This window comes from Podarcis bocagei (assembly GCF_964188305.1).
Source record: "Podarcis bocagei genome assembly, chromosome: 6".
NCBI classification, from domain to species: domain Eukaryota; kingdom Metazoa; phylum Chordata; class Lepidosauria; order Squamata; family Lacertidae; genus Podarcis; species Podarcis bocagei.
This window is the reverse complement of record NC_138130.1, coordinates 33,371,772-33,399,476: the sequence shown is the minus strand read 5'-3', so window position 1 is coordinate 33,399,476 and position 27,705 is coordinate 33,371,772. Positions and strand designations below refer to the sequence as shown.

General features: G+C 44.0%; 2 protein-coding genes across 3 annotated transcripts in view; one reads left to right on the top strand and one right to left on the bottom strand.

Annotated features, from left to right (window-relative positions):
• Positions 1-10,067, bottom strand: part of GABRA5 (gamma-aminobutyric acid type A receptor subunit alpha5) — a 71,631-nt gene extending 61,564 nt beyond the window's left edge. The window contains exons 1-2 of one of the 2 annotated variants that reach the window (XM_081197576.1): positions 9,598-10,067; positions 7,471-7,626 (exon numbers count right to left, since the gene is read on the bottom strand). In XM_081197576.1, the coding sequence (XP_081053702.1) occupies positions 7,471-7,626; positions 9,598-9,971 (530 nt within the window). In that variant the 5' untranslated portion in view covers positions 9,972-10,067. Of the gene's footprint in view, positions 1-7,470; positions 7,627-9,066; positions 9,464-9,597 lie in introns of those variants that run through there. The other variant, XM_081197577.1, reaches the window with a different exon arrangement.
• Positions 1-27,705, top strand: part of GABRB3 (gamma-aminobutyric acid type A receptor subunit beta3) — a 200,545-nt gene that overhangs the window by 50,549 nt on the left and 122,291 nt on the right. The gene's annotated exons all lie outside the window — the stretch shown is intronic.

Genomic DNA, 27,705 nt, shown 5'->3' with positions numbered 1-27,705 from the left:
GAAAGAAAAACACAATAGCATGTAATATATATCCCTATTAACATCAGCAACTGTTCTCTGTCTTCAGCTTGCAAAAGTGACAAAAAAAAGTACGAGTACAGTAAGGAGGGAGGGAGGGACACTTATATGTGAAGTACTTTGAATGACTCACTCAGCTAGTGCCTTCCAGTTAGTTTGGATTACAGTTCCCATAACGCTCGACCACTGGTCATACGCCTGGGGCTTATGGGAGTTGTAGTCCAAAACAGCTGGAAGGCACCAGATTAGGGAAGGCTGTTCACTGATGGAGGAAAATGGCAGAGTATTGGCCTGTTGCAGCATATTGTCTTTGCTAAAGACTGGCAGATGCCTCTCCCATGTTGAAGGCTTTGATCTATCCATCGCAATCGATCTCTTCAGAATGCCAGAAAAATATTTGTTGCGTATCAGTGCAGAAAACACACTTCAGAGCGTCCCCATCTATACAATGTCCAACTCATGTCAGGGTGGAAAGTCCGTGATCTGAGTTGACACATTATAATACATTCACAAAACTGTCTCCTATATTTGAAGTGAGTGAGGGAATATGCAAAGTATCTTACTGGAGCATATCTGGAGCTCTCTGACTTTGGAAAACAGATATTGGGTTTCCTCGAACTTTTCTAGCAGAGATGAATGGTGGGAGGGGGGAGTTCCCCCCCTCTTCCCAATTCTCAAACAATGTAGGTGCAGTTGCCACCACAATTTCATGTGTGTATGGATATTCCCCACTTAAAACATTTATTGAAATGTATCAGTTTAGGTTCATGGGTTTGAGGGGAGAGCAGCTTTGGGTGTACAGAAAAGGGGAGGGGGAATAACCACCACACCTGCTTAAATTTGGATAGTTAGGTGTGGGTTTCAAGTATAGCCAGTGCGTCACCTAGTAAATTTTTCTTCTTCAAAATTAAGAATTTTCAAGATATATATTTAGTAGCATTTTGAGGCTTCTGTCCCGATAACAAGATACATTGCGTATCTTTTGCTACAGTATTAAAACCAAAGCTGAAACTAATTTGGGAGGAACTTTCTCCATTGTTACAGCTTTGGATGGATGTTGCTAATTTTTTTTAAGCTTTTGAAGCATCACTATGCTGCAAATTAACGACGAACTTTGTTTTGGCTATACTTCCTAAACGTTTATTTCCCCCCAGGATTCATATTGTACTTCTTGGCCAAAAATTGCTATCCAAGTGGCTGGCAAATACTTTAGCTGCATAGTATCCTATGAATAAAAGAGGCCTCTCTGAATTCTACAGTGACTAGGAAGGCCATATATTGAATCTCTTATAGTACATTGGATTTTAGTTTACTGCTTTTACAAAATGCACCGTAAAACAAAAAGTAATTACAGAAGTGCCTGGTTGTGACAAACAACAACTCTAGGTGTCAAATGGCTTTGCTGAAAATGCTGCTTTAAATTATGGGACCCAGCCTTATGAAGATCTATAGGGCCTTTCTGAGGAATCCCCAAACATTTCACAAGCTAGTTACAAAACCGCAGCTAAACGAGGACAGAATTTCTGTGCTTTATTATGCACGTTTTCCACACATCCCTGCATTGCTGAGAGAATTGAGCATCAGGACAGTCTACAGCCAACATTGCAGTGAATTAGGAACTTTACCCCTGCAGTTGGTTACAGGGATTTGTTCGGTGAGTTTTACCAGTTTTAAGAACTGCTTTGCTGCAAGGATAAATGGCAGAATGCAGAAAGGCTGCCTATCCCTGCCGGGTTGGTCTTGTACTAAAATGTCTGCTTTTGTTACCGTTCATTGGGAAAGCTTTATCCTGAATCATACAAGATGGCTAATTTTCCTGGTTCTGGCGTCTGCATCTGATTGTGTGTGGGGTTTTGTTTTGTTTTTAATAGAATCAGAGAATGAAAGAAGATACAAGGCCAAATTTCATCTAGAAAATGTTGGCTTGCATTTAAGACTCATAATAGCTGAAAGGATGCAGATAGATAATTTAGTCCACTCTCCTGCTTTAAAATAGGATGAGCTATTCTGAAGGAGGAGGCTCCAAGTGGGAACTTTGCAGATGAGCCACCGAGAGCTTTGCAAATGGGACAGCCTTTCTGGGATCACCTGGGGATTCTGGGTAGTGGTGTTCTCGCTGCCAGCCAGAATCAGGAACCACAGGCAATTCAAGGCGGACAGTCTAGCACCCTTACTGAGCATGCTCCTGGTCTCAGGTGACCTCAGAAAGCCAATAATTTGCCACTGTGTGCTCTAAAACTCCAGATCTGCTGCATTCCTTCTCTTTGGGAAACCTGCTGCTGAGGGCAGCACTCCAGTCCACCCCAGTTCCTTGCCAGATCTTAAGAACTTGAGTGCCTAATGATGCTCATTCTTCAAAAGCACATGGAGAGGTGCAAGCTCCCTATCTCAAGAAAGCTGATTCTATTCCTGAAGTGCCTTTAAAGGGGATTTGAATCAACGGAGCTTGGTCCATTGGGGCAAATGGGGCACTGCACTTCCAGCCTCTGTCTTCCATCAGCTAGTCTCCACCTTCATGGCTTTGCCTGTCATTGACTTAGCTCTACCTGCTCTTGGTCTCTCTGCCTTCTGCCCTGCCAGTCCAAATGGGCACCAGTGACCACTGATTTGCACATGGCCATGATATAAGCAGAGCAGGGTGTGGGAGAGTATTTCACATTTCCCTTTTCTGCACTTTCCCTGCCTTGCAGCAGCAACCTTTTCTCGTGTTCTCCAGTGCAGAGATGCACAGCAGCCTGCATTTCTCTTATATGGGCAAGACGTGGACCTTCTATTCTAAGTGGGATGGAGAAACAAATAAGCAGAGATGTTAACTTTTTCTCATCCCTCTTATTCATCCTTTCCACTTCTTCTTCTTCTTCTTCTTCTTCTTCTTCTTCTTCTTCTTCTTCTTCTTCTTCTTCGTCACCCTCCCCAAAGCTGCTATTTGGCTTAGTGAGATCAGATTTACTTCTCTTTTAAAATATTTTTTTTATCATGAATCTTCCCTTCAGCAACATACTATGGTGGCACCCATTAAAACCACCTCCTAAATCATAAAATAGCAGTTAACAGATACTAAAATGCAACATCCAATGAAGGAAGAATCTTAAACACACACACACAGAGAGAGAGAGAGAGAGAGAGAGAGAGAGAGAACAGATGAAATACTCATCAATTTGCAAAACCTCAAATACCTGGGCAAATAAACCTTAACTTGGCACAGAAATGCTAACAGGGTCAGTGCTTGTTATACGTGTAAGGGCACTTCCACAGACAGGGCACTACCAACTTTATTTCTTAATATCTAATTATATTTGCAGTCCAGCACTTTAACACTAAATGTGTCTGGTCCAAAGTCCAATGGCCAAGGTAAACAACTATTATTCCCTCTACTTTTTGCTGTTCTTTTTTAAGAATTGGAAACTTCCTCCCCCCCCCAGCCCTCTTGGCTAAATAAGCCCCTAGCAATCATTTGTTCAGTACTCTGTTCAATATAATAATGAAGCTAAACAACACAAATACTGACAGACGCATGAACTGCAAAGCAGCAGAACCTGTGTCCTCATGTCTCTGGAACCTTATATAAAAGCAAAGAAAGAGGGCCGATTTACAACTCATGTGACACACACAAATCAGTTTTAGGCTTGTTTTGTTTGGCCTGACTTCCTACCAGGAGTCCTGGGAATTGCACTGCTATGTTCTACCTCCCCAGCTGGAGGCAGTATGACTGACTGCCAATTGCTGGGCATCACCAGTGGAGAAGGGGTTGTTGCTCTTAGGTCCTGCTTGCAAGACTGTAATGGAGGTGCTAAGATGGAAGCCCCTGCTGGAGATCCCTAACCTTCCGCACAGAACTACAACTCCATGAGTGTCCTGGGCAGATAAGCTTACTTGGCCTAGCCTTAGGGTGTTCATGCACCATACTTTACAGAGGATAGTCTCCTTTTAAAGAGCGGTCAGAAGACAAACCTCTATTTGAAGGCATCAAGTTTTTAAAAGCCCTGTCTGGGTCCAAGAACCATAAGCTGGGAGAAGAAGGACCTTGAAATTGCCTGTCCACAATCAGCACCTGGACAGCACCCGGGTCACCTTGTCAGTCACCCTCACAATAGCAATGTGCATTTCTCTTTAAACTATAGGAATCAAATGCTTTTAAACTTTATGCACAAATTTCTGTCCTTTTTATTGATGGCGTATCAATACAAACAACCCCAAGCAAGAGTGCTAGAGGTTGGCTTTAACCTCACCCATTTTTCCTTTTACTCTTGTCTGCTGTGATCTTGGGAGCTATTGGAGAGGGCTTCCTTGGACAGCTCCTATCTTCCTTTCACATTTCTGCTCTGACAACCCTTATTCTTCACCACCCTGCTTCTTAAACTACCAAGTAAGCAGAGATCAGTGTCCCAACTGCCCAGGCAACCAGAACAATATGTCACTTTCCAGTGAAGCCAGTGATTTAGCATAGCTCATCCCAACCCCTCCCAACTGAGATATACCCTACTATGAGTTTCTACTGTGTTCTGGGCAATTGGCTTGTTTTGTCTACTTTTGTTTTCAGTCTCTTTTGTGACTTCATCAAACAAAAATCTGAGGAGACAATCAAATACAAGGAAAACTTTTTTTTGTTCTGGTTCAAGACAAGGTCCTGAGGTCCAAGTATTTGCAACATCTGGCTTGGTTGTTATATAAAACATGAAACTTGACTAACCTATATTACGTTGTTTTTGTAAAATAAGATTTCTACAAAGCTCTGAGGAAAGGACAAGGGTGCATTAAAAAAACAAAAAACACCCCCCCAAAAAAATATCTCAGTACATTTCTGGTTAAGATTGATGTTCCACTGAAATCCACCGGGGTCGCATTGTTAATTGCAAGAACATGAGTTTTCTCCTTTCCCTACAATAATCAAGTAAGAATGTAGCAACTCTGGATTTAACCTCAATGCTTGCCTGTATAGCACATTACTAAAGCATTCCCCCAATGGGCTCACCAAAAGTGTTGATTTGATCCCCCCACCCCCCACCCCAATTTCTCAAATGCAACTTGCAGATTCATTCAGTAGTAATTGTTCAGCATTTATATTGCACTTTTGAGTGGTTTTTCTTTCTTTCTGATCTTTGCAACCATTTTATAGGGTGGGCCAGTGTATTTCAATATTTCAAACAGAGAAGGGGGGGTCAAAACAGATGTGCATTCAGTATGTAGCAGGCAGCTGTGTACCTTGCTTTTCCTTAACTAATCATTGAGGGAGAGGAGTCTGATTCCAGTGATGAAGACAGCGTTCACTCTCCCACCAAGAACTGAACGGAGATCAGGTCTCTTCACTGCCTAAGAAAACAACCCCCCATTGCTTTGCACACCTAGTTTGGCCCTGAGTCTGGAAGAGTGGCTTGCCTAAGGTCACCCTAGCGAATTCATATTTCCAGAAGTACACAGGAAAGAGTTAAGCAAAATATAGATAGGTAGCAAGCCATTGCCCTAACAGTATTCCCACTTCCTTCAGCTAACCAGGAGCTTGCAACCTATGGGCACACTCCCTTTCTGTTGATTTACAGCGATGCTGACTTTTGTGATCCCAGAGCGCTGAAGTGCTGGAACACAAGCCTGGCTCTTCTTATGGAGGAGAGGGCAAGACCCCGGCTGCTCAGCTCATAAATCAGATCGGCTGCTTGGCTATATGAATCAAACAATCCTGAAGCTTGGGTTTCTCTCTTTTTTTACCCTGAACAGGGCCAGCCCTCAGCGTTAGGCAGAAGAAAGTGTCCACTGCAGGCAGCAATTGCTGGGGGGGGGGAGAGGGGGCAGTAGCAGCAGTCCCCACCACCACCTACACAAATAATTAATCTTCATTATCTCTCTCCCCCACCAACCCCACCAAAAATAATAAAAGAATGAAGAGGATAAGGCTACACTAGTAATCCTCTATGGATAAAGGCAACAAAATTATGGGGGAGGGGTGGAATTGTTCATAAACATAGGATATATTGCAACTTATGAAAAAAATACTTATCTCTGCCCCCAGAGGAGGCAGACCTCTGTACCTGCGGGAAGGACAGGCAGCACTAGCTGTTTGCTGCATTTACTGATCTGAAATAAAAAATTCCTTTAAAGCTAATTCTGCATATGTCCAGGACAGGAGCGTGCTATTTTTCTACGAAAAGAGATGCTGGAGCTCACCATGAACTTTGTTCTCTTATAATGGCAATGGCACCCATCTGAGAGGTGCTGGAATTGAGTTGTGGCTGGAAAAAAGCCCTGACCAGGAGTACTGTGGACCTTGACTTGGAAAAGTGCCATTTGCTGCTGCTTTGGGGGGGGGGGATGTCTGGGGCTGCCCTTGATGGTTGTTCAACCTTCTTCTCCCAAGCATCTTACTCTTTCCATCAGCCACCAACCCCAAGGGGAAGTGGAGAAGGTGTTCTCTGGCAGAGGTCAGGAAACCAGGGACCAATGGGTCTTGCAGACAAGGCCCATAACCCAATGAGAAGTGATGCACTGAGAGTGTCATTTGCCAGTGACGAGGGGACTTCCTCTCTGATTCACCATCTTTTGTAGGAAGGGAAGGGAACAGAGGAAGGAGGAAGGCCCAGGGCATTTGAGTCTTGCCCTGCGTGTAGGAGGATTAGACCAAAGTCCAGAAAGGGTGATCCATTCGAGTAGAAGGCTGACATTTTTGCGCTTCCGCCTCCCATACTGTCTACTTGCCACATCCCTGTTCCTAATGCGATCACTGTAGCAGTAAACTCAGGCCACGAAACATGCTCAGAAGAGTTTAAACAATGTGCTTAGGCATGACATAATGGGTCAATAGCTTGGGGAACTGAAGGTTGCTTTGCCCATTTCCAGAAGGGACAGAAAGCAGGTGTGTAAGTGACGCCCCCTTCAAGCCAATGCACGAGGAAGGGACTTGTGCATCTGCCTTGCTGCCTTTCGGTGTGATGCACAAGTTTTGAATACACATGGAGCATGTGCATTTCACTAATGCTTTAATTCCCCTTTCTGGAGGGTACAAGCAGTAACAGGGAAAGCTAATGAGCAAGTTACTCATGCAATTATTTTGCTTGCTTTATCGTGTTTTCAGGCACACAGTGAACTGACTGGCTCACATCCCTGTCCTTTACAACTACATATATTGAAGAAGAAATAACGACGATAGCGGCAGTAAAACACTCTGCATGTTGTGTGTCTGGTATTTTACATGAGCTCAGAAATATCCTTATATATTAGGTCCATATTGTTGCTATTTTACAGATGGGGGAATTGAGGCTGGCAAAACCACAATCCTGATCACTCCAAATCCAGCATTTTGTCATTGTACCACATCCATTTCTTGGTATCAAGTATGCATTAGGATGCTTTCTCTTAACTCCTTGGAACTAATGGTTTCCATTCATTTTAATAATAATAATAATAATAATAATAATAATAATAATAATAATAATAATAATAATGTTACATATGGTAACTTACCCAAAATGACTGGCTAAACTCATAGAAATGCTGAGCAGAAAGCAGTTTTTGATCATGATAAAACCAGAGAACATCCCATTGTCCATTCCCAGTGAAATTATTAATAGAAGCAGCTGATTTTGCAGGGGTATACCTTTCGCCACCTTTGTTCTGAAACTGCAGAGGACAAGAGAGGCAGAAATGCACATAAGTGTTAACTTAAAGACAGTAACTAGGTCAGATATCAAGCAATACACCGCACATCATTTGTCTAACCCATTGGGGAGATATTCGAAACATTCCTCAAAGACCCCAAATTCGTTGAGAAGTGGAATTTACATAAGGTTGTGAGAGCATCTCTCTCTACATGAAGGATGTCCAAGTGTATTCGGTTACCCTGAGCTGGTTGGATAATGAGGACCCCAGCGTATTCGGGATCTTTTGAGGTTGCAACCAGTTCCTATAATTAAGTGCCTTTCCATAGATGTATTGATATAGCGATAGATCTGATCCACGAGTCGCAAATCAGGCAAGGAAGTACTTGTTCCTGACAATGGAACATCCATGGCAAAACAAATGTGTGAAAACTACAAAATAGGCACTTAACCTTTCCTCTTTTTAATTATTATGATATGGTAGCGTGTGTGTGTGCATGTCTACACACAGACACAATTCCCTCAGATGCCCTTTGTCTCACCTGGCTATTTCTTAACCGCAAGAAGCTGGCTGATACACCCTGGAAGTCAGAGTACACACATAAAGAACGGTATATAGAAAGCAAAGGCCTCATTTGCTTTGAAAGCCCCTTAACGACACACTAAGGAGTTGGGGAAATGGGGAGGGGGGCTGGCATGGCAACAAAATACCTGCTTGCAGGATTGACTGGTATTCCTTTATTTGCCTGCCTGCCTGTCTCCCCGTCCTCCCAAATATTAAAAAATCTCCTTATGACTGTATGCGAGGGCAGTATCTCTCCCTTCTCTTCCTGATCTGTCTGATCGGGATGCAGAGGTGACAAAACAAAGCAGCCTTTCAACTCTGGGCTCCTTTCCTCTCCCCCCCCCACCCCCCGCACCTGAGACTAAAATAACCCTGCACTCACTCCACCGAGCCATGCAATGGAAGCAGCGAAGGGAGGTTCTCCTCCGTTTTTCAAAGTGCTGTGGCGACCACCGAGCCCTAAGCAGAATTCAGGTGGCCAGCGAAAGACGCCAGGAGTGGAGATACGACCTGGCCCTAAGTGCAGATTATTTTTTTAAAAAAAAAATATTTTTTGGGATCCTCCTGTGGAAAAGAGGGTTCCTTGCCTCCTCCTTCGAACTGGTCCAGATCTGGACCAGCGGTTGTCTCTCCCGCTTCACCTCCCTCGCTTGGCCAGAGAAAGAGGGCACTGCAGAGCCGCAGCAGTCCCCCTTACCTCTCAGCAAAGCCTCTCTGCCACTGATCTCTTGCCCGGGGATTCACACGCAGACCGGCGCAAACAGCCTCACCCCACTTTCCCCCCCAACACCATCACGGCCACCCCAGATCTCTGGATCCCTCTCTGCCTAGATCTCCCTGCCAAGTGTGCATGCACCCCCCCCCTCCATCTTCTGACCCAAGGAAATGGCTGTGTACCCGTGGCCGGATCCACGCAGGACGGGGTGCCTTGCAGCCCTTGTTGCTGCTGCCGCTGCTGCCGCTGCTGCTACTGCCTCTGCCGCTGCTGCTGCAATGAAGCCGGTGGAGCGCCCGGTTCTCCTCTCGCGCCTCGCCGCGCTCTCCAACTCCCGCAAACTCCGGCGAAAGAGCACAAGTGCGGCTCTCTCTCCGGCTCCATCGCTCTGGCCAGCCGGGACAGAGGCGGGGGAAACCCTCCCCGTCCCGACCCCCCACCTTCAACCGGCGTCCGCTGAGCGATCCAAGCGGACGGGTGGAGCGCAGCTGCGCCAGAAGAGCCAGGCCAGCTAGCAAAGTTTGCCTCCCTTCCCGACCTGCTGGCGGGCTTGAGGAACTGGGGGGTCGCCTCCCCCGAGGAGATCCACCCTCCCTTGCTCCCTTCCCTCGGTTCTCCTCGCCCACCACCCCCGCTCTCCTGCGGATCTCGCCTGCTCCGTGGAGATGCGCTCACCCAACCGCGAGTTCGCCGCGCAGCCAAGAAAAGCTTACCAGCGCTGGTCCACCGCGTGGATTTCGCCTCCCTTGCCGATCTGCTTTTGAGCTGGGGTTGCCGCGGTGATCCAGGCTTCTCTCTTAACAGAGCATCTTCCACCTCGGCGCCAAAAAAGCGTGGTGGTGGTGGTGGTGGTGGTAGCGGCGGGGGGAGTCTTAGAGGGGGAGTCAAAGGTAAAGATCCAAGTAACAACCCCCGTTTCCAAGATTGCGTGGCCGGCTGGGGGGTGTCTCTTTGCTCCCCCTCGATCTCCCCTGGTCCTCTCCGTCACCCCTAGTCTTCCCCTCGTAAAATCCACATGGCTTCTCGCTCGGCTTGTAGTCGAACGGCTGCCAAGCAGACGCGCGCCAGCAGAGGCCGCTGCACGCATGGCAGAAATAGCCCAGATTAATCACCGAGCCCCTTTCCTTACACAGGAGAACTCGAGACTGCTAAGGCAAGCGCTTCCTAAATTGTGCTGTTTCGAAGGAAGGGGATTCCGAAGGCAAGGGATGGCTTCTTGCGTGCTGAACTGGGGCTTTTCGGTTTGGGGAAACTTGAAAGCAGCGTAGAGAGGGAGAGATCTTTCATTTTGTCCATGTGCACAAACACACGCACACACACACACACAAAAGAGAGAGAGAAAGAGGGCATTTTCAGTGCGCAAAATGATCTGCAGCCCTTATTTGTTCTAAAAAGAGTTTGCTTAAGACTAATGACATATTTGTTCTATTTCGTAGTGGTGGATATGTGTTGCCCCTGCTAGGATGGCAACCCTGCTCAATTTACTTCTGAGTAAACATGATTAGGATGAGGCTCCAAATGCATATGCAATTCCACCATAGTTAATCGAGGTTTCTTGGCAACGGGCCTATATAATACATATGTTTACATGTGAACATAAATGTTGTATACATGCGAGCAGTGCAATGGGTGGAAAAACCTTGAGATACAAACACAAGACGATAAAGGTGATTTAAACAGATACTAGTTTAGATCCATACTTAGTCAGGCTTAGAGTGGGCCCACTGAAATCAATGGGTTTTGTGTTAGTCATGGCTAACGTAAGAACCATTTATTTCAGTGAGCCTACTCTAAGCATGATTAAGTTGGGAGCGAAGTAATATTTACTAACAGCAAAAGGATGGTGTTTTCAGAAACCCTGTAAAAGGGGAGAATGTCCTTCACTTCAGTGGATTGAGCTGTAGGTCAGACAGCTGATTCTCACCACCTCACCCCACCTAATAATAATAATAATAATAATAATAATAATAATAATAATAATTTATTTGTACTCCACCCTTCTGGTTGGGTTTCCCAAGCCACTCTGGGTGGCTTCCAACAAAGATTAAAAATACATTAAAGTTGTTGCTACTGTCAAGTTGGGTGAATTCCTGCATTTTACACACCTTTCTTCTTACAACTTCTTTATGCAATTCCTCCCCTGCAAGCATTTTACAGAAGCAGATATCTGGACACCATCATGAGGAAGGGACATGATGAAGGCTGAAAGAAGGAGACAATGGCACACAATGCAGGAAGGAATTGCACCAAGGGAACTCAAACTTTGTATGTCCAGTAACACAAGTAGAAACCACATCAATGGCAGATGCTTCGTTACACGGGGTCTTAACCCTAAAGATGTAAGCCCAACCACATTTAACCAAGTCTCATTCAACCTAGGGAGCATGTTCATGGGTAAACATTGATAGGCTTAGGCTATAAATTACACCTGCACTTTCTGAAAAAGAAATCAGAATTATCTCTCACAAACGTCTGGATTTGTGCACATCTGTTGTTTAGTCATTTAGTTGTGTCCGACTCTTCATGACCCCATGGACCAGAACATGCCAGTGCACATCTAGATCTAAGCAAATTTGCACTTGTTTTTTCCTTAGGTTGCAATGTTTTCACTGCTTCTGCCAACTGTGAGAAGGAGCAGAAAGAGATGGTAGAGACGGAGCTCTGTTCCCTGAATGCATGCACACAAGTAAACACACACACACATTGTGTTTCTGAGATTCCACCTTACATTAGGTTCATGTTTCCCAGTTTGGAATTATGTTGTTGTTGTTGTTTTGCGGTTAATTGAGCCAGATGGTTGCTTTTGACAAGAATACAGTTGAGATTCTCAGAATGCAAAAGTCTGTGCCCAGTATTGAGCATCACATTTTGCAGTTCAGCTGCATGATACACAAAGCAATATCTTTGTCGAGGTTGCCCTTGCCCTCCTATGGACTTCATTCTTGCAGCTGTATGGCTTGGTTTCAGCACAGTGGAGAGAAATGCCTGGCCCTGTTGCTGAGGCCCTTGGACTTTGTAAAAAACAACAACAGCAAGAGTTCCTCTGTACGTGTACAGAGCATATTCCCTTGCTTCAACCACAACCTGCCTTCAACCATCACACATGTGGAATTAGAATACAAGCTAGCCTGGTTTTGCATTTCCCAGTGTCCCCACAGCCCTGGCCTCTGTTTCCTCTCTCAGCAGTCCTAACACAACACCTTCTATCTGCTTCTCCTCCCCATCACTGCTGCTTTGGGCTCTTGTCAACTCTTCCACCCCTTGTTGCTTCTTCCCTTCTGGTCCTCTGCTGGTACCTGATTCCTTCACTGCATCCCTAGACCTGACCTACAGTATCCAGAGGTCCTTCAAATGGGCTTCTGCAGATGAAGCTCATGCTACAGCAAATACTGAATGCTCCCCAGATTTGGCTACCTTGTTGGCATCTCTGGGGCTTCTTCATATGTTCTTCAGCACTTTCCATGTTGCACTCTCTCTCCAGATATGTAAACTATGAACTGGCCTCATTGTGTAGAAGGCCTCTGTGCTAGTGGCCAGGACCATAGCGCCATGTCACAGCATCTTCTTTGCATGGAGAAGGTCCCAGGTTCAATCCCTGACATCTCCAGGTTGGACTTAGACTGTTTCCTGCTGCTTGAGACTATGGAGAGCTGCTGCACTGGCAGACAGTACTGAGTGAAATGCCCTAATGGTATAATTTGGTATGAGGCAGCCTCCATTGTTCCTAGTGATGGAAGAAAGCAGGAAAAGCTCATCCATGCTGGGGAAGTGCTGTAGCTCAGTGGTTGAGTAGATGCTTAAAGAATAATAATAATAATCAGGGCTTTTGTTTAGCTGGAACTCACCAGAATTCAGTTCCAGCATCTCTCAGGTGGGCACCATTGCCATACTAAGAGAACAAGGGAGACATTTATGGTGAGGTCTAGGAAAATATCACTGATGATGATGATAATGGTCTATCCCATCTTTCTTCTAAGGAGCTCAAGGTGGCATATATGGTTCTCCCTTCCCATTTTAACTCAGAACTAACCTGTGAGGTAGGTTGGGCAGAGAGATGGTGACTGGCCCAGTCACCCGGTGAGCTTCATGGCTGAATGGGGACTTGAACCCTAGTCTTCCAGATCCAACACTCTAACCACTACACCACACTGACTCTACTGGTAGAAGTTCTCCACTTCAATTACTGGCCTCACCTCCTAGCGATAGGAAATTGCCCTGTCGGAAACTCTGAAGAGCCACAGCCAATCCGTGGGACAATAGTCAGCTTGATGAACCAATGGTCTGACTCGATATAAGGTTGCTTCTTGGGAAGACCTTCCACGTGGAGAGCTGTTAACGGAACATAGGAAATGGGCCAAATATTCTGAGGCTGAGATAGCAAAGGCCTTTCAGAAATCTGTTCTTGTTTTTGGGGAGAGAACTGCTTGTTCGACAAAAGTCTCCATGCACTGGGAATCATGCCCTATGTCAAAAGTAGCCTCTTGTCTGAAGGTGTATATTTCAAACTCTTAGCAACCTCACAGCAGCAGGAGAAAATGTGTCTTCCTGAAAACCCCAACTTAGGTTGACAGTGTGGGCTGCACGCAAAGCTTTCTGATAGTCTCGTTTTGATATTTATTATGCATTTTGTGTTTTTATATTGTGATTTTACGTTGTGAACCGCCCTGAGACCTGCAGGTACAGGGCAGTACACAAATTTAATTAATTAATTAATTAATTGATGATGATGATGATGATGATGACGAGGCAAGCCTCATAGGGGTGTAAATGTTTCATTCCCAAGAGCGCTTACTAAGGAGCAAGCCCCACTGAGCACAGGGGGAATTACCTTTAAGTAAACATGCATAGGATTACGTTGTACAGTGGTACCTCGGGTTAAAAACGCTTCAGGTTACCTGACGCTTCAAGTTACAGACTCCGCTAACCCAGAAATAGTACCTCGGATTAAGAACTTTGCTTCAGGATGAGAACAGAAATCGCGTAGCAGTGGCGCAGTGGCACCGGGAGGCCCCATTAGCTAAAGTCGTACCTCAGGTTAAGAACAGTTTCAGGTTAAGACAGACCCCCAGAACGAATTAAGTTCTTAACCTGAGGTCCCACTGTATTGTGGAAGGGTGCCTGGAAGCTCTCACACACAAAAAGCCAGACCTCCTATTTGGCAGTCTTATGCACAGTTACTTGAAAGCAAGGTCTGTCGAACTCAGTGGGGCATCTGCAGAAACATGTAGCGTTTCACTGCAGGAGTGGGGAAGGGGAATTTCTGCAGCTGATTTCTTTGTCAGCTCCTACACGACAAATTCCACCTCCTAAAAGAAAACCCCAATTCTATACAATTGTTTAAAAGTACAGGAGGCCTCCACTGTACATTTGCCAATAATGGCTCTATAATCTATGTATATGAAAACGGAAACAACAATAATATGAATTATTACTACTAGCAGGAGTATTAAAAACACCCTGTAATTTGTTGCTCTTTAAAGTGTCACAGGACTAACATGGCTAGTCCTCTGGAAATTGTTACTTTTTCCACAGTAGACACACTACGGCCACTTCTTCATAATGATAAGACAGCCAAGGTCATTTCTATCTGACAGCCTGTCCGTTCGCTCCAAGGAGAGTTGACTGATGAATATTATCCTTTCTGCACTAGCCACAGGATTCAGGCCATGCCAATTTTCTCTTGGGAGTAAATGGGCTTTGCTTTGGTGCCTTCTGCGGCTCACAGATTCAGAAGGAAAACCAATGAATTTTGCCAGGTTAATGCCATGAGAGAGCATGCCTACCTATAACCTGCTAAAATCTCTTTGAGCTCCTAAAAAAATAATACAATAAAACTCTGCATAGTCTTCTATATGGATGAGGATATTATGCAGCAGCCCATATAAGAAAGCGAACCACTTTCTAAACAGCAAGTTTGTGTTACACATGCAGGGAAGATATTACGAAGCACCTCACTAATATACACAGTTCACATTCTTAATATAAAGTGGAACTACGCAAACTGGAACTAAAACGAGGGAAAGAGGCAGATTTATATATTGACATTTCTTTTAAGGTGCTGAGTTGATTTCAGATGCCAAACTCTAAAGACAACTGCAAGATACCTTACCCGGAGAATAGGACAATGAAGAAAGAATGCATTTATAAAGAAAGTGATGCGTTAAAGGTAACGTCAAAAACTTTATAGGATCCAGGAACTAGGTCAGGTATAACTGTGAATGAAAAACCACAAATCAAGCACAGTTTGTGGCCCAATTCCATAGCATTCAGGTAAAGCTCACCCAGGTAGGATGACAGCTAGAGTTAAAATGATGAGTAACAGTCAGTTTAAGTATCCCAGCTATCCTTCCTTCTCCATTCCATTGTGACACAATCTCTTGATGTGGCCCAAGGTGATAGGGCAGTTTCACTTGCACATGGATGCAAGCAAGTGATAGCTGCAATTTCATAGAATCATAGAATTGTAAAGTTGGAAGGGGACACAGGGGGTCATCTAGTCTAACCACCTGCAATGCAGGAATTTTTCACCCAACGTAAGGCTCAAACCTGCAACCCTGAGATTAAGTCCCATGCTCTAATGACTGATTAGATTATCCAGCTAATCCTTATAGTCTAAGCCCAGAGTTAGGCAGGCTTGAACCCCTTAATATCCATTGATTAAGCTCATCTAACTGAGCTGGATTCTAGCTGATATGTGAATGTACCATGCCTGTATCAGATTTCAGGCTATGCAAGCATAGGCTATGCGTGCATGTTTTAGAATTCAGTGGTACCTCGGGTTAAGTACTTAATTCGTTCCGGAGGGCTGTTCTTTACCTGAAACTGTTCTTAACCTGAAGCACCACTTTAACTAATGGGGCCTCCCACTGCTGCCGCGCCGCTGCCATGTGATTTCTGTTCTCACCCTGAAGCAAAGTTCTTAACCCGAGGTACTATTTCTGGGTTAGCGGAGTCTGTAACCTGAAGTGTATGTAACCGGAGGTACCACTGTAATAGAATTGTAGAGTTGGAAGGGGAGACTCATATAGTCCAGCCCCCTGCAACGCAGGAATCTTTAGCCTAACATGGGACTCAAACCCACAACCCTGAAATTGAGAATTTCATGCTCTACCAACTGAACTATAATCTTGACAGGATTGTGGCTTTGGCATCCATACTTTTATTGGGCAAGCTATGTCGATAAGGTGGCAGATATCTGGAGTTACTGGGAACAACTCTTCAGGCATGGCACAGGAAGAAAAGGAAGGCATCACCATCATAGCTGTCAACGTTTCCCATTTTTTAAGGGAAATCCCCTTATTCCGAATAGGATTCCTCGCAAGAAAAGGGAAAAGTTGACAGCTATGATCACCATGGATTCAATCCTCTTTGGAAAACACTTGTTTTATGTTCTACACAGCACCTGCCCAAAACAAACTGAGATAAGAATCTAGTTCTGGCTTTTGAAATTTCTTTCTTTTCAGAGATTTAAATCAGAGCATTTATTTTACCCTAGATTTTTAATGTAGGTTAACTAAGCATAGAGATGAGATAGCAAAAAAAAGGGGGGGGGAGAAAAACCCTCATCATTAAATAAAAATTGCAAATAAGGATGCTGGCCTAGAATTTTTGTTTTTCAACTCTAACGGAGGGCCATTGTATAGTTCCCTGCTCCACTTTCAACTTTGATCTAATCTCACATTCACTTCTTTGAATGTGTCAGATCTTTCCCTCAGAGCGGCGTGGCTTAGAGATGAATATTCATTCAACAAAATCAAGAGAGAAGTCCTAATGAGAAAGGTTCTGGAAATTGGATAGCAGTCTAACGGCAAGGCGGCTGTCGATTTTTTTTCTTTCTTTGTAAACTTCTCAGAAGAAAATGGAAAAGTGCATCCCGCTGCAAAAGGGAACATTTGATAAATATCAATTTAATTTTAGGAGATTGTGCTTGACACGAGAAATACCAGCTTACAGGCGCACGTTGCTAAACCCCATCTGTTCAGTCAGCATTTTCCTCCTGTTCTTTAAGAGGAAGCATGATGCATAAATAGGTGCAGTTGGCCACTGGGCCATTAGAGGGCACCATCGTTCCATAGAATCCTGTGCTAAGCAGTTCTGATCAGCAGGCCTGAGGCGGGCTACCTGTAAGGCCATTTGAACTGATGGTGGAGCAATTGCTCTGCCTGTAGCGATGGCAGACTCTCTATGCAGAGGCTGGCAATTTGAGCCTTTGCATGCATCTCTCTCCCTCTCTCTCTCTCTCTCTCTCTCTCTCTCTCTAATTGTGACAATAAACCAGCAAAAGACAAAAAGCAATTTATCAATGACAAAAACATGACATACATTTCATTGGATTTCATCCAATTATTGTTCCCAACACTGGAGATAAAATAAATATTCTGGTGTGTGTGTGTTTTTATTTGGGCATTTATGGCTTGTTAGTTATTGCTCAGGAGTATATATGCACACACACACACACACACACACCAACAAACAACAAAACGCACACATAAATATATGGCTTAAATCAGAAACACTCCTGCATTAAAAACATGCATTGAAATGAGAGATTACCATACCTTAATGGCTTTGGCCATGGCTTTTTTTTTTCCAACAGGAACTCACTGGAACTCAGGTCCAGCACCTCCCAGGGGGGCACCATTGCCATTCTAAGAGAACAATGGAGGTGTTCAGTTGTGAGTTCCGGCACCTCTTTTTCTAGAAAAATAGCGCTGATTAATAGCATCTTAAATCCTCATCAAGAATTTTATAACCTGGAATTGGTAGTTAGCATCTGTCTGTCTCGAGAGACAATGGAGTGCAGCTGGGGGGGGGGGCGAAGTTAAACCCTTAACCAGTTACAATTCCCAGGATTTTTGGAAAGTGAGAATGTGCTTTAAACACGTAGTGCGTATGCAGCCTAATAACATGTTAACTCAAAGACTGGTCCACCACCATCTTTCCCTAACCTGGTGCAACTCTGCCAGTTGCTGGAAACCACAGAAAAGCTCTGATGCTCGAATCCTGCTTGCTGGTTTCCCACAGACACCTGATCAGCCACTGTGAGAACAGAATGCTAGATGAGATGGGTCATTGGTCTGATCCAGAAGGCCCTTCCCATGTTATTATATTCTCTACCTAAGAAGAGCTGATGCAGGTGGCGCTGTGGGTTAAACCACAGAGCCTAGGACTTGCCGATCAGAAGGTCAGCGGTTTGAATCCCCGCGACAGGGTGAGATCCCATTGCTCGGTCTCTGCTCCTGCCACCCTAGCAGTTTGAAAGCACACCAGTGCAAGTAGATAAATAGGTACCACTCTGGTGGGAAGGTAAATGGCGTTTCCTTGCACTGCTCTGGTTCGCCAGAAGCGGCTTAGTCATGCTGGCCACATGACCTGGAAGCTGTACGCTGGCCAGTAAAGCGAAATGAGCGCTGCAACCCCAGAGTCGGCCACGACTGGACCTAATGGTCAGGGGTCCCTTTACCTTTACCTAAGAAGAGCTAGTAAGTGAGCTGAATAGACCCCACCGCTTGGGAATGGAGACAAACCGCTGTCTGGCTGGAGCCAATTAATCTTTAAGCAACCAGGTACAGTACCTAACATGTCAAAAGCTCCAACCTGGAGGTGCTGACATCTTCTGATTGCTTTACTTGTGCTCTTTTCTAATTGAGACACAAATAGCGACACATTTTCTGCCTTGCAAGGCAGGCACGCCGTACTAGGTTGGTACAAATGCCTACTTTTATCTGTCTCCTCAGACCCCGTAATTTCAGCGGTGGAGAAGATCTAGCAGCCTTCCCAAGCCAAATCATTAAGGGAGATTAGAGTTTGCTTTCAAAGGAAATAGCAGAAGAACTCAGTGGTTGCATCCAGAAATTCTGTTGCCTAAACTTGTCAGCTAGAGGGGACATTTCTGCCTCGCCTTTCTCCCTGCTAAATACAGGCTGTCAGTATTCACAAAGGTTTGGGGGGGGGGAGGGCTAGGATGGCAGGAAGCAAGGTTCACACCTCCAAATCCTAGTCCACCTCAGCAACCACTTGCTTGTGGGGGGAAATGTGTTCCTTGTGCTTTGGGAGGTGCGATGCTGCCAGCTTAGCTAGAAAAAAACACACCTGGCCTCCTCGTGTATCTTTAAATGCTAGCTTGATCTGTAGAAATCAGTAGGGGAACCTTTCATACAATAGACAGAAGCTAACTGAGAGAGCTGCTTTTATATCTTCAGGAGCAATGCTGGTAATGGGGGGGGGGCAGAGGGAGAGAGCGAGCTATACAATATACAGAAAACCAGATCAGAATAATGATCACGATGGATGGGGGAGAAATGCAGCTGAGTTCACATTTACCGTAAATGTCGAGCTCACTTAATTTGCATTTTCCAACACGAAAACACAGCTGTCCTTCAAAGTTTGCGCCTCTACAAATTTCGCAATGAAGTTCTCCAGCCATGTAAAAAACACATATGCTTAAGTAAACAGTTGCATAAAAATGCATATATTCGTGTAAATAACACACAAAACTGCATTGGATTAGGGGAAATTGCTGCGCAAAAATGTGCATATTAGGGTAAATTCATCCTGAAGTGTTGATGAATTTTCTGAATGACTTGTTTTAATTCAAACTGATGTGGACTGAATTTAAGATTGGATAAATCTGAAAGTGAGAAAAATGAAAATTGGCAATTGGGATACCAGAGATGTTTCCTTAAAAGGGAGGGGGATCTGCTATATCAAAAATGTATTCAGCAGGTGGGAATTCAGGCATTTCCTTTTGTAAAAGGTTGCTTCATCACAAGAAATAATTGTTGCTATTGAATTTTACCTATCACAAAATTTGTGCTGGATTTGGAGAGTTCTGCTTCACCCAAACCATGGATTCTGAGGGAAGCAAACAGACTTCTTGATAATATTAGCCCACTTTTCATCGCATTTCTGTTTCTGCACATCTGTAATAGCAAAGTCCACTAAACATACTTTTTGATTCCTGGAGCCTTCAGTTTGATAAGTTCTGTTGCCTCAATGTTTCGACAGCCAAGGGGCCTCCATTAATCTTGGTTGTGTTGTTTTTGATGCTATACGTTTGTTTATTGCATTGCTCTGTGCTGCTCGCTAAAACTTCACGCAGGCTACAATGTAAGGGTTGCTTATTTTCTGCTTCTGATCAGCGCTGCGAGCTAATAATGATTGGTGACCAAAATTATTTGTACAGATGAGATGTTCGGCATAAGCTTTAGTGCTGACCTGCCATACTGTCTTTGGCTTCAACTGGGAAAAATAAGCCTTCAGAAAACTGCAGAGATGTTTATTCTAAAGTCTCTGAGACAGAGCTTCCCTTCTGCATTTATTGGCACGTGTTATGTGTTGAGATGAAATAAAGGCACTCTGCAATTCCAAATTCCACCAAGGCTTCGCAAATCGGACTGCTACAATTAAGGTGATTTTAAGGGGGAAAGAGTTTTCCGACAGATCAATCTATAATTACTTGTATTGAAACTGGCTATCTTCCCACTCACCAGCCCTCCAGAAAAGAAAAGAAAAAACGTGACTAGCTAGGTTGTAGCTTAAGGCAGTGTGACATTTTGGGCTAGTTATTTCTTCAGCAGAAGAAACTGCTGTGGACTAAATATCAACAGAATGGAAATATGTATGTGTTAATCCATACACAAACACACACACACACAAAATGATTAATAATGGAACCTTGCTCTGATACCTCTGTAGATGAAGGAAATCAGACTCTGCTAGCCTAGCCAGCATCAGATGTGGTCTACTTTTATTTTTAATAAAGTGGTTTTGGATTTTAAATCCTGTGAAAGCTTCAAACCCTGGTCAGTTGTTCTACTCGCCAGAGGAGCAGCTCATTCTTGAAGTCAGGATTGGGAAGCTAAAGTAGAGTATCCCATCTCTAGCAGGGCCCCTACTTTTTCATGCTTGGCAACTGGGAGGTCAACAGGAGGTCACAGTGAGCCAGATTTTGACTCTTCCAATTTTGCCAGATATGTAAAATGCACACTCCTCAAAATATAGGCTGAAATATGAGTACAGGCATGCTTCTTCTGCATGACAATGCTATTGTTAACAATACAAAATGCATTTGATATGTGGATGCAAAAATATAACTGGGGGTAGTACTGATGGACTATACACTGTTAAGACTCCTCTAAAGTATTTAGAGTCTGCAGTCAAAGACTTCCCTACTTATTTTTAAGGCATCCCTTCCTTATTTTCAACCCACTGCCTCTCATCTCTGTGGATCTTGGTTCTCCCTATGACCACAACAACATCTATAAATCTTGCGTGCAATTTCACCAGATATCCTGACCCCTTAGCCCCTTCACTTCTTCTGTTTGTTTCTCACAATCAAGTCCTTCTATCTGTAAGCCCCATGTGAAATCTTGCCTCCAATCTAACTTCCCGCCTCCCTCAGAGCACCTGTGTCAATTCCATGTTCCATTTCCTCACCATCAAATGGAACATGGAACATTCCATGACATCACAGCGCCCCAGCCAATAGCTTTGGATGGGGTGAGCTTGTAGGCGATAGGCAGGCAGGCTGCTTTAACTTACTTAACTATTAATAAAATGTATTGTCTTGCAATTGACCGGTAATAAACAGGGATGGACTCTTGCCAAGGTCAAAGGATTCTGCACTGCTACTTATTCTTGTGTGATATAAGGAGGCCTTCAGGCCCTTGCTCTTTTCTACAGAACAAAGTCTCTGTAATTTCATCCTTGCCACAAATCCTCGGATTGTCCAGAATGGCACTTCTAAGCATGTGTATGTGTCATATTTTATCTGTCTCAAACTGAGAAAAGAAATAAAAAACCCTGCTATTTTTGTTTGTGTTGGCAACGCCATCATTCCCTGTCCTCATTTCACACTCCTGTTTGTACCCAGGGCAGCTGACTTGTATGCTCTCATCACCACATAGCAGCCTTATCAGGGTGCACAAATATCCTTATCTTCCTCTCCCCGTTCCCCATAACATCTTTTTGGAACACAGTGGCTTTAACATTAATGCTTGCTTCAAAGCTGCACTTCATTTGGAAGCTATATTAATAGATCAGTTTAGCTGTCAAAGAGATATAAGTAACCTGAGGCACTCAGAACAACAAAAGTGGAGAAGACCACAGCACTGCCCTGACGCTCCAATCAGACATTATCAGTAATAGATGGGCATATTGTTGCATTCTAGAGTTATTTTGCCTCCTTAGGAATAATTTTATTTCAGGAAGCTCACACCACCAAGACTGAAACCCTTGCAATATTCTCATCCTAAATTTTCTTGCAAATTCAAAGTGACAGAATAGAACCTATTGTTATTATTATTATTTGACTGTTGTTGTTGTCATAGATTATTTTAACAGCAATGGCTTCCCCCTCAAAAAATTCTGGGAGTTGTGGTTTGTTAAGGGTGTTGAAACCCACAAGGAGACTCCTATTCCTGTCATAGAGCTGCAATTTCCAGAGAGAAATCAATCAGATGTGTGGAAAAGCAGAAGTGAGATTTTGCTTAACTGAATGTCTAATTCAGAACGTAAGATCGGATTTTCACAAGGCCCAGCCACAGAACAAGGAGAAAACCTCTCAGACCTGACAGAATTAATTGGTGCACAATACAATCAAGATATGGGTCAAGCAAAAATGTGGATGAGCCCCTAGTCTGAAGTCACACAGGCTGTCGGTGAAAAGCAACAGATAAAATTTTGCTCACCAGCTTCACTGCATTTGGGTTACTGAGTTAAAGTTAACCTCTTGTTACTCTTACACCACATTGTAAGTCTGATGTGGATGAGTGCTTTGGAGGAAAACAGAACTGGCGGCCTTTTTTCTCGTTCAAAATGGCATGGGTAAGAATGCTTTATAAGAAAGTGACATTTCCAAGGCCACCAGCATGCTGAGGACCAAAAGAGTGATAACAAACAGTGGCTGCATCATTGCTGCTGTTTCTGTTTAATTTTACATGACTTTAACAGGATTTAAAAGTCAGGTATGAGATGCCTTCTACTGGCCTGTAGCTTCTGAACTATCCCCATTGTGTTGGCTTCCATTCTTTCACGTGCTCCTCCATTCCAGGAAATCATGTTGTGATCATGGCAGCGGTGGTTTTATGGACAGGAGAGTTAGAGCTGTAAAAGAGGGCTGTTGCTGTGTTTGTATTAGGGAGTCAGGTACTGCTCTGATGAGTGACCTTATAAAATTCTATACAAGCGAAAATATCAGCTCTCATATTGCTGAGGGCACCTTCATGAGTGAAGCACTTTGTCCTTTGCTTTAACACACACCAGTCCACCCTTTTCCTGCTTCTGTCCTGTTTCTTAACGTACAAAAAGGTCACAGGCTCACTGAAGAGAAAGAAAGGGCATTTATATAAAAACATAGAGGAGGCCTGCTAGATCAGAGCAAAGGCATATCTGGTCCAGCATTCGGTTCCCATACTGGTCAACCCGATGTCTCTGTGAAGCTCCAAGTAGGACATGAAGGCAATATTGTTGTCATGCTTTTGGCCTCCAGCAAGTGCCATTCATAAGAAGGCTGCTTCTAATAATGAAGCGAAAGAGAGCCATTATGATCACCAGCCATTGAGAGACTTGTCCTCCATTAAGTTGTCTCATGAAGATGCCTGCTTCGTAGTGGCCCAAGCAGGAGAGGCTGCATATCTCTCCCCAATGTGGTGGTGAAAAATGGGCAGGGGGGCATTCACAGGTATGGAGCATTAAAGGAACATCATCAGTCAAACCTCTGATTCATAGCCTGATCATCAACCCCAAAATTCCAAGGGCAGAAATACATAAAATTAAAATTGAAGTCAAACGATAATATCAAACCAGGTCAACATAAATCCCATACAAATGAAACGGCAACAGTGATTTTAAAAATCCAAACAAAACATCTTATAGCCATGTTTAGAGTGCTTGGATAGCATTATGGGCGTGAGACACTGTCCTTGGTGCTGAAATAATACAGCAAGGCATGGCAATGTCACCCTTCTGAATGCACCCTAGTCAACTAAATCCAGCAGCCCATTTTGCACACAGGAGTTCTGGAATTCACATGCATCTCATGCATGCAAGGCTTTCCCCATTCATTTCAATGGAGGGAAAGAATTTCCTCTGAAGTTTGTAAGGAGATGTTTTCTATGTGCCCCAACACAAAGCCAGTAGCTGCATGATTCACTGAAGGTTCATATCAGGCTCTTTTGGTTTTGAGTTGGGATTCCATGTGTAGTTTGTTGGTTTGTTTGATTGCATTTACAGTGGTACCTCGGGTTAAGAACTTAATTCATTCTGGAGGTCTGTTCTTAACCTGAAACTGTTCTTAACCTGAAGCACCACTTTAGCTAATGGGGCCTCCTGCTGCCACTGCGCCGCTGCTGCACAATTTCTGTTCTCATCCTGAAGAAAAGTTCTTAACCCAAGGCAATATTTCTGGGTTAGTGGAGTCTGTAACCTGAAGCATATGTAACCTGAAGCATATGTAACCCGAGGTACCACTGTATATGCAATCCTTTTCTGTAAGGAGCTCAAGACAGCATACATTTAATCCCCTCTTCCCCATCTTATCTCCACAGTAAGCCTTTGAGGTAGGCTAGACTGAGAGAGTGTCCCAAGATCACCCAGTGAACTTCATGGTTGAGTGGGAATTTGAACCCTGGTCTCATAGGTCCCTGTGTGACACTCTAACTATCTAGCCTGCCCTCTTCTGAGGTGGTTGCAAAGTCCATCTGGAGTGCCAGTCCTTTTACTGTAAAGTGGATTAAAGCATTGTGCCATCGCCGCACAGCAAACAAAGGAGGGGGGGGAGCACTTGAAACAGACTTTTTGCAGATTGTAAAGTGATGGAGAAATGTATTGGAAAGTGTGAAGTGCTTGAAAGACTTATGGGAAGACTTGTAAACGCTCCATAAACAAATCAGGATGTATGCCTGATGGATGTCCATTGTCATATAACCTGTAAACAAAGCAGAATGAATGCTCAGTGGAGACTGGATATAGTCTAAAGGTTTGTGAAAGTAAATCAGAATGAATGCTGAAAAAGCATCTCATATGGCAGAGCGCTGGAGCGGCTCCATTAAATGGTGAAAGCACACAGGAGAGGGAGGCAAAACCTACCTAATTTGGGTCCCCCCCACTACTTTTGCTGATCAATATACTGATGTTACCAGCTGTGAAAACTCTCACATATTCAGGATGTCTCTTCCTGATTCTTGAGCTCCTTTGGGAGGGATTAGAATAATAATAAATAATATTTAATAATAAATACGACTGCTCTTGCAGCCCATTTGAAAATTTCCCAGAAGCCTCTGTTTAGAGGAAACAAAATGGAGGATGACATAATTCTTTGGTTCAATCGGGAAGAGCAGTCAGCACAACTGGCCACAGTGATCCATGCGACGGTCATCTCCAGGCTTGACTACTGTAATTTGCTCTACACGGGGCTGCCCTTGAAGCTGACCCAGAAACTCCAGAGGGTGCAGAATGCTGCAGCAAGGCTCCTCACGGGGTCTCTGCCATGGGAGCATATTCACCCAGTGCTTTTCAAACTGCACTGGCTCCCGGTAGAGTACAGGGTCAGATTTAAGGTGCTGCTTTTGACCCTTAAAGTCCTTCATGGTCTAGGACCCTCGTACCTACGGGACCGCCTCTCCTGGTATGCCCCACGGAGAGCCTCAAGGTCCATAAATAGCAACACCCTAGTGGTCCCGGTCCCTAAGGAAGTTAGATTGGCTTCAACCAAAGCCAGGGCCTTTTCAACTCTGGCTCCAGCCTGGTGGAACGCTCTGCCTCATGAAACCAGGGCCCTGCAGGATCTGATTATTTTCCGCAGGGCCTGTAAGACAGAGTTGTTCCGCCTGGCCTTTGGCCTGGAGCCAATTTGATTCCCTCCCTCTCTTTCTTTTTTCCTTTCCTTCTCCTCCTGCGATGAGGCTACATTTTAATATTTTAATATTTTAATGTTGTATTTTAATTTTGTTTTTAAGTTGTAATCATTCAACTTGTTTTTATTATTACTTGTAAGCCGCTCTGAGCCTGGCCTTGGCTGGGGAGGGCGGGGTATAAATAAAAATTAATAATAATAATAATAATAATAATAATAATAATAATAATAATAATAATAATTTGCATCCAGCTCCAAGTCCATTAGACACCTTGGGAATCCCTTGTGGTGTGGATAGGATCCTTCCTGGGGCTGATTTTTGTTTACCTAAAGCATCAGACCCTCTGTTCATTGTTCAGCATCTTTCATCCATCCTTCTGAAGCAGCAAGGGTATGTGCATCAGTGCAGTGATTGGAAGACAAAGTTTGCCCAGGAAACAGGAAATAGCATCCAGGAAAGAAGATTTTATTTATGAGCCCACTTCTCGGCAGTAGCCCAGCTGAACACATCACAACTACGAATGAGTTCACCTCACGCCATGGGCTACAAAGCACCACAAGCTCATTTCACAGCTAGAGAAAGTGAGTCATAGTCTGAAGCTTCGATGAGAAGGTTGAAGGAAGTGAACCAAACTTTCCTAAGCGCTGAGCTGCTGATACGTTAGCCAACAGACAATGTCTCTTTGGGGGCTTGTACATGATAGGATGAAATAAAAGAAGTAGGTTATGCCAGAGCTGAGGTCAGCATTACCACAAAAAGGCCTTGTGCATGCCAGTCTTCTTAGCAGAATATGGAAATTGCACCAGGTTTCTGGGAGTGGGGTGGAATGGCTGCAGCATCAGAATGTCACACTTTTCTCTAGAAAGAGACAAAAAGTTGCTAGCCAGTCTAGCATACTCCAGCCACAGGTTTTCTCTCAGCATTGGGAGAACAGTAACAGCAGCAGCCTGGATGTGACTTCGTGGAGTACTATGGTTGCTGAATCTGAGTTTTCATCTAGGAGAATTATGAATGCAAGAGGTGGTGATGGATGTAGAACTGTGCTGGACTTAATACTGAAATATGACTTGCTTTTTGCTTACCCTTGAATCTGAGTTTCTAGTATACTGGCTGGGGTCCCAAACAAATTTCCACACAGCGGTAATTTAGTGAAGTCTCAAATTAATTTAGAAGTCCCAAATTAAAAGTTTTCACATTGAAAGGTACACTCCTAGTTTGCACTAGTTCTAACACAACGTGTACAGGGAAGCTGTGGCATTCTAGATGTTGCCGGGCTAAAACTCACATCTTCCCTGACCACTGGCCATGCCGAGTCCAACAACATTGTGGCACCAAATCCCCAATCCATGCCCAGAATATTGTGGTTTCCCAAGCCATATAGTGAACATGAGCACTGCCACCAGAGTTACACAGGAACACATTGCAATATTATTTTTTGAAGTAGAAAAATGCATCTCCTTTTTTTCAATACTGGCAAAAAAGCTCTGCTACAGGTAGAAAATCTTTTTGCCCTGTTTTCCATCTTTGAAGGTAAAGCAGATTCTCATTTGGTTCATTTCTCCGAAGGACTCGGGTACTATTTGAAAAGGTGCTAAATGCATCTCTGTGCAGCTAAGAAGTTGTTTTGGGTCTAGGAGAAGTAAATTGAACCTCTTTTTTGGTTTTGTCAAAAAGTTATATCTAAAAGCAACATAATGGTATGCTGAAGAAGAGGAGGAGGAGGAGGAGGAGGAGGAGGAGGAGGAGGAGGAGGAAAGGGGAATGGCCTAACATGCCCCTAATTAAAATAGTACACTGTCAGATTTTCAGAGTCTCAAGGGCTCTGACTAAGTAATCTATCTTAAGAACACTTTTCACTTTTAGCTGGGATGTTTCATGACTGTCAACATACTAACGTATTAAACATATTAAATCACTATCATTAAGGGAAAAAATCCAACTCCATAGGTAATGTGGATGTCATTG